Source organism: Octodon degus, unplaced genomic scaffold (genome assembly GCF_000260255.1).
Source record: "Octodon degus isolate 3935 unplaced genomic scaffold, OctDeg1.0 scaffold00015, whole genome shotgun sequence".
Classification (NCBI taxonomy): domain Eukaryota; kingdom Metazoa; phylum Chordata; class Mammalia; order Rodentia; family Octodontidae; genus Octodon; species Octodon degus.
In genome coordinates this window covers 1,196,756-1,202,755 of record NW_004524591.1, presented here as the reverse complement: position 1 = coordinate 1,202,755, position 6,000 = coordinate 1,196,756, and the positions used below count along the sequence as shown (strand labels likewise).

Below are 6,000 nucleotides of genomic sequence, written 5' to 3'. Positions count from 1 at the left end.
AAAAAAAAAAAAAAAAAAAAAAAAGATCGAAACATGGCTGGCACTTCCAAGGAATAGCAAGAGAACAGAGAGACAGCAGAGTAGTCAGAGCTCACTGTTCTGTGTGTCATGTGGAGGACTGCAGGTTTTCTCTGGAGTAACGGGGAGAGCCGAGGGGATCTGGGGCAAGTGAGCAAGTGTCTGGCTGCCTTGTGGGTTGTAGGTGGGCAGGCTGGGATAAGAACGCCAAGTGGAGGGCTGTTGTAGTCCAACTAAGAGATGAAAGAGGGCTGTCTCAAGATGGAAATGGTTGAAAGTTTTTTTATAGATTACTGACAGGTTAGAAGTGAAAGGAGGAGAAGAGTCAAGGATGACCCCAGGAGGTCACCTGACAATGAAATGTGCATTTAATGGAAAGTAGTGGTGTAGCAGAAGAATCTATTTAGAGAACAAAAATCAAACATTCTATTTTAGACATGTTATGTCTATTAGGCCTTCAGTTTATAGATGGGCAGCTGAAGGAGATTGAGGTTCAAAACTAAACTGGTGAATGAAAACACACATCTCATCAAGTCTTGTTGATGGGTCGAATGAATATTGTCAGGGTGTCAGTTCTTTCTGATTCTACAGACTATGAATACCTAATACCAGCCCTCAGGGGCAAGTGTAGGTTTACTTCTGGGTCTGCAGCAATTGCTAACCTCCATGGTGTAAATACTCCAGTCATGGCTGCATTTAAGCTTGCATGACTTCACTGAAGGTGCAGTTAGAGAAAGCCACAGTCTCAGCTCTTGTGATCCAGGACAGCTTTTGTGGTCCAGCTACAGCACGCCATTGCTTCTCATGTTTTTTTAAAGCTGTAAGTTGAGGTAACTCAGTGAGGTCCACAAATGATCGATAGCTAGAGGAGAGTGAGAAGGAGCCATGAAGTGATGTTAAGAAGGGTTAGCCAGTAGGTTGAAGGGCAGTCAAGAAAGATCATCCAGAGGCCACCTGAAGGAGATTTTCAAGAGAGAATTGGTCAGATGTCGGGTGCCAGCGATAAATGAGGACAGAGAAATTATAATTTGATTTGACATCATAGAAGTCATTAAGCCTGATAAATAATTTTGGTGGCTTTGTGAGCTCAGAAGTGAGGTGGAGGAAAGCAAGTAGGACAGTGAATGTAGACAAATCTTTTGAGAGTTTTACTATAAAGAATATGAAAGTCTTGTTGATGGGCTGAATGAATGTTGTCAAGGTGTCAGTTCTTTCTGACTCTACAGACTATGCAATCCCAGTCGAAATCTAATCCTAAAGGTTACAGCAAAAAGCAAAAGACTTAAAATAGCAAACACAATATTAAAGAAAAACAAATTTGTAAGAATAATAACACCTGACTTTAAGACTTACTGTAATGTCACAGGTGATAGTAAGATATTGTAAGGGAATGGATGGAGCAGTGCAACAGAAAAGAGAGCTCCGAAACTGACCCCTGGAAGTACAGTCCCCTGACCTTTGACACAGAAGCAAGGGCCAGAGAATAGAGGAAGGAAATTTTGTCAGCAAATGGTTGGGACAGCTGAACATGTACATACAGGAAGCTCGCCACAGACCTAACATCCTTCACAAAACTTAACCCAAAATAGATCCTGGACATGAATAAAAACCATAATTTTATTTTGTAACAGAATCTTTGCAGGCGGGGCATAGTGGCACAGGTCTATAATGCCAGGACTAGAGGTTGGGGGGTGGGGAGGATTGCTGTGAGCTCGAGGCCATCCTGGGCTACAAAGTGAGCTCAAGGACAGCCTGAACTATATAGCAAAACCCTGTCTAAAAACAAAACCAAAAAAAAATGCTATCTTTGCTAATTTTGTCTTCTTATCTTTGCTAATTTTGTTACAAATTTTTTTTTCCAAACTGGATGCCACAGATCACACCAGAAAGTATCCAGTAAAATTCAGAAATTATTGCTAAATAAATCTTCTCTTCTGAATCATATGTTCAGGAGCTATTATTGATATAGAAATTTCTTTCCAAAGGTCTTCGCTGAAATTTTTGCCTAAGTTTAAGAAGCATCAGTTTTTTTCCCCCAGTTTCTCTCTTGAGTTGAAATTAGTGTTTTTAGAAGAAAGGCTTTTTCTTTATAAAGGCCACATTTAAAAAAAGACATCACACCTTCAGGTCTGTGCTTCAGGATCCATGTCCAGGCAGTCAGAAGCACTGTTCTCTGTGTGAGGCCCCACTTCCTTCTTAGAGGCCAGAAGCAGTCATCAGGGAGGATGTGCTGCCAACCATGCTGTCCAGTCTTCAAGATCACTGTGTCTAACTACTCTAGTCAGGTCTCCGCATCCCCAAAATAGCTGTCCAACCCTGGAGCAATCCTCCCCATACCTCCAAGTGCCAGAGGAACAGTGTCAAGTTGAACAAACATGATGATGCTTTCTCTATTTTGGAGAAAAAAGGCTTAGTGGAAGAATGACACTCAAGAAGTTCTAGAGCAGGTTGCCTCACATCCAGAATCTCCATTTCCTTATGTATGAACGATAGCTAAGGAGCCTCTGCGTTTCTAATCTTTGTGCTTCTTTAGGTATCTGAAAACCTCACTGCCTTATTTCCACCTTGCAGAGTACTGCTATAGTAATCTCACATTAAACTATCTCTGACAATTCATAATTTTCTTTTAACAGGCCTAACTTATTCCAAGGAAGTAGCTTTGATGTGGTCCCCTGTGTACACATACCTGAATATAGGGAAAAAAGTTCTGGCATGGACCAAGGCAGTTAGGAGATTCCCTTTTCATGCTTGATAAAGCATGCACTTACTTCACATTCACACATTCATTCATTCTTTTATTATGCATTTATTGAGAACTTGCTGTTCTAGGCATCCTTTGAGAAAACCAAGCAGATAAGAATCCTGCTATCAATAGTCCTTGAGAATAGGGGAGATGAGATATGAAGAGAAACAGGTACTCCACATTTTTGAAAAACAATTTCAGATAATGAAAGTCATAGACAAAATTAGGCAAGGAATGTAACTTGATAGCAGGAAGAGGGACTGTGCGTTCAGGGTGGCCTTCTGGGATGGCTGTCCCATCAGGACAGCACTGGACATTGTGTGAAGGAACGGGAGTGGGGGAAGATGTTTCTTGCTGTTTGTGCCTCTCTAACTCAGAAGTGTAAGCGTGGGCTTATATAAGCAAGTGATCTTTTACCCCTTCCTTTCTTTACAGCAAAGGAGAAAGGAGAGAAGAAGTTGTTTGGTTTCTCCTTTGTGCCCCTGATGCAGGAAGATGGCCGGACTCTTCCAGACGGCACTCACGAGCTCATCGTGCATAAGGTACCTTCAGTCACACACTGGGCTGGGTGTAGGAAATAGGGCACAATGACCAACTCACGCTTTCACCATTGCTTGGGAAACAGAACAAAAACACTAAAAAGAACACTGTTCCATGAGGTTGCTGGCAGGGAGTGTCTTTTTGGTGGTATTGTTTGTATATATGTACTCTGTCATATATTCTAAACATATTTTGAAGATATTTTGTGGTGTGGTGTGGGGTGTGTGTGTGTGTGTGTGTGAGACAGACAGACAGACAGAGAGAGAGAGAGAGAGAGAGAGAGAGAGAGAGAGAGATCCCAAAGCCTCTGCAGTGACTTATATCCCCAGAACACCCACCGCTTTTGTTAAAATTTTTTTGAGAAAGTGTTGTGGTATGTTTTCAAATTGCCCAGGTTGAGCTCAGATTTGCAAGGCACTGACCTCATCCTCTCAGAGTGCTAAGATTAAAGGTGTGTGGGCCAGGCACAGATTTTTTTCAATTTTTAGTTAGTCTGGGTATTTGGGTAAATCTGGGTATTGATCTTAAAGTCTTTCTATTGCTGTAAGAGGATTAAGTAAATCTTACAGATCACTGTAAGTACTGGAAATACTCTCTTATGGTTGGTTGGTTTGTTGGTGGTTGGTTGGTTGACTGGTTGGCTAGTTGGTTGGTTTGTTGGGTTTTGGTATGCACTTTTTTTTCTTAATAATTTTATTGAGAAAGAAGTAGCAATGAGATAGTTTCAAAACAGGTTAGTAGTATAGTTATAATAATTAATACATTGCATATTGTTGTCTTTGTAGTAGTTATTCATAGTAAAAGATGCAGACATAGTTTCTTGTCTAAACACTATTAGTTCAAAACTTTCTTCTCATTGAATTAAGAGAAAGTAGCCATATATCTATTCTAACTATTTTGTATATGCAGATACAAAATGGTCCTTCATTTATATCCCCATTTTTTTGTTTAGTTTTGTCAGAGATGGGTATTCCATTGCCATTTAAATATTGTAGTTGCGTGAATTCAGCAAAATAATCCAATATAGTCCAGTAGTCCATAATACTAGTGGATTGTTTGTAGGACTGGCGGTGTCAGAAATTGTTGACTTGAGCCTTTTACAGCTCAGCATATTAATATGGCTTTACTTTTTATACCCCATGTTGGTATGCACTTTGTCTTGACAACTTTTGCAGCTTTTCTTCTAAGTCAAGAATTGTCATTTAAAAAAAAAGAATGGTAATAAAAATATTTGGAAAAAGTTTGTTGTTGTAGGCATCAACAAAATTCACAAAGTGAGAGCCTCATAGAAATCATCTGAGCAAATGCTGGCAATAGTTAAGTTGTCTCCTTTGCATTTCTCCATTTCTTTGACCTTTAATAGTCTAGGATTTAAGGAGTTCTCACCTGTGCTCATGGGTGGGCTGACCTGGTTCTTAACTCCCCCTGGTCCAAGTTCTACCCAGGCATCAGGTGACCTCTCTTCAAAGCCAGTCCAGCTAGGTCACTTCACAGTTCAAGAGCTTTTCATAGATTTTTTTTTTTCATTTTCTTTCTTTTTTTTTTTTTTTTTTCCAGTACCAGGGATTGAACTCAAGACCTTGCACTTGCCAGGCATGTTCAAGAGCTTTTCAGAGGCTCCTCCTTGGTGCAAGAAGCAGTACCCTAACTTGTACCATTCCTGACCTCATTACACTGTGGCCACACCCAGCTCTTTCTGCTTTCTCATGTTCCTTCTGCGGGTCCTGCCTGCTATGCCCTAGCCCTGGACTCCTGGAGTGACGCCTTCCCCTGTTGTCCCTTCTCATGGCTTCCTGCTCTTTCCTGGATCCAGACTTGACCCAGCCTCCGTCAGGAGTTGTACCCCCATGTTCGTACAGCACTCTCCCTTGGTCTCCCTAAACTTCTACATGTATTTCTTCCCATTGTACTCAGCATACTGTCCCACATTCACACATTCATCTGACGATCCCTCAGGTAGCCCAGTAAGTTCTTTTTTTAAATCATGGTACTGGGAATTAAACCTAAGACCTTTGCATTGTCTCAGTGAGTTAATGTTTTTTGTTTTGCTTTTGCTTTTTTTTTTTTTTTTTTTTTTTTAAGACAGGGCCTTTCTAAGTCACTCAGTGGCTCAGATTGGGTTCCGTGTTAGCCAGTCAGCTTTCCCTTGCTGAGACATAGTATCTAAAACTGTAATTTAAAAAAAGAAGAGTTTTAGCTCATGTTTGGGGATTCAGCTGGTTCCAGAGCAGGAACATCATGGCAGAAGGCAAAGAGAAAGAAAGCTGTTCATCTCATGGGAGCCAGGAAGCGAGAAGGTGGAGGTTGGCACAGAGAAAAACCCTTCTAAGCCACGCATCCAGTCATCTCCAACCCGATGAGGCTGCACTTGCTATCAGTGGTCAGTATAGTGCTCCGCGATTCAGTCACCTTCCCAGAGCATCACCATGGAAACCATAAGACATGTGGGGAACGTTCTAGATCTAAACTACAATAGGCTTATAGTACTGCTCAGTCAGCCTCTCATCCTGCTGGGACTACATTCATGCTTTACAGTGCCTGGTTTATCCAGTAGGTTTTTCTTTGTTTTCTTTTCTTTTGGGGGGCAGGTACCAGGGATTGAGCTGGGACCTTGCTGAGCTATATCCTCAGCCCTCCAACAGACTTTTGAGCCCCTCTAGACCACCAGCTGTGTCAGATGGATTCTGCCATGCCATAAG

At 41.4% G+C, this 6,000-nt stretch overlaps 1 protein-coding gene across 1 annotated transcript in view; it reads left to right on the top strand.

Annotated features, from left to right (window-relative positions):
* Nucleotides 1–6,000, top strand: part of Dock4 (dedicator of cytokinesis 4) — a 452,226-nt gene that overhangs the window by 304,311 nt on the left and 141,915 nt on the right. Inside the window, exon 16 of the mRNA XM_023709867.1 lies at nt 3,197–3,303. Within this exon, the coding sequence (XP_023565635.1) occupies nt 3,197–3,303 (107 nt within the window). The remainder of the gene's footprint in view (nt 1–3,196; nt 3,304–6,000) is intronic.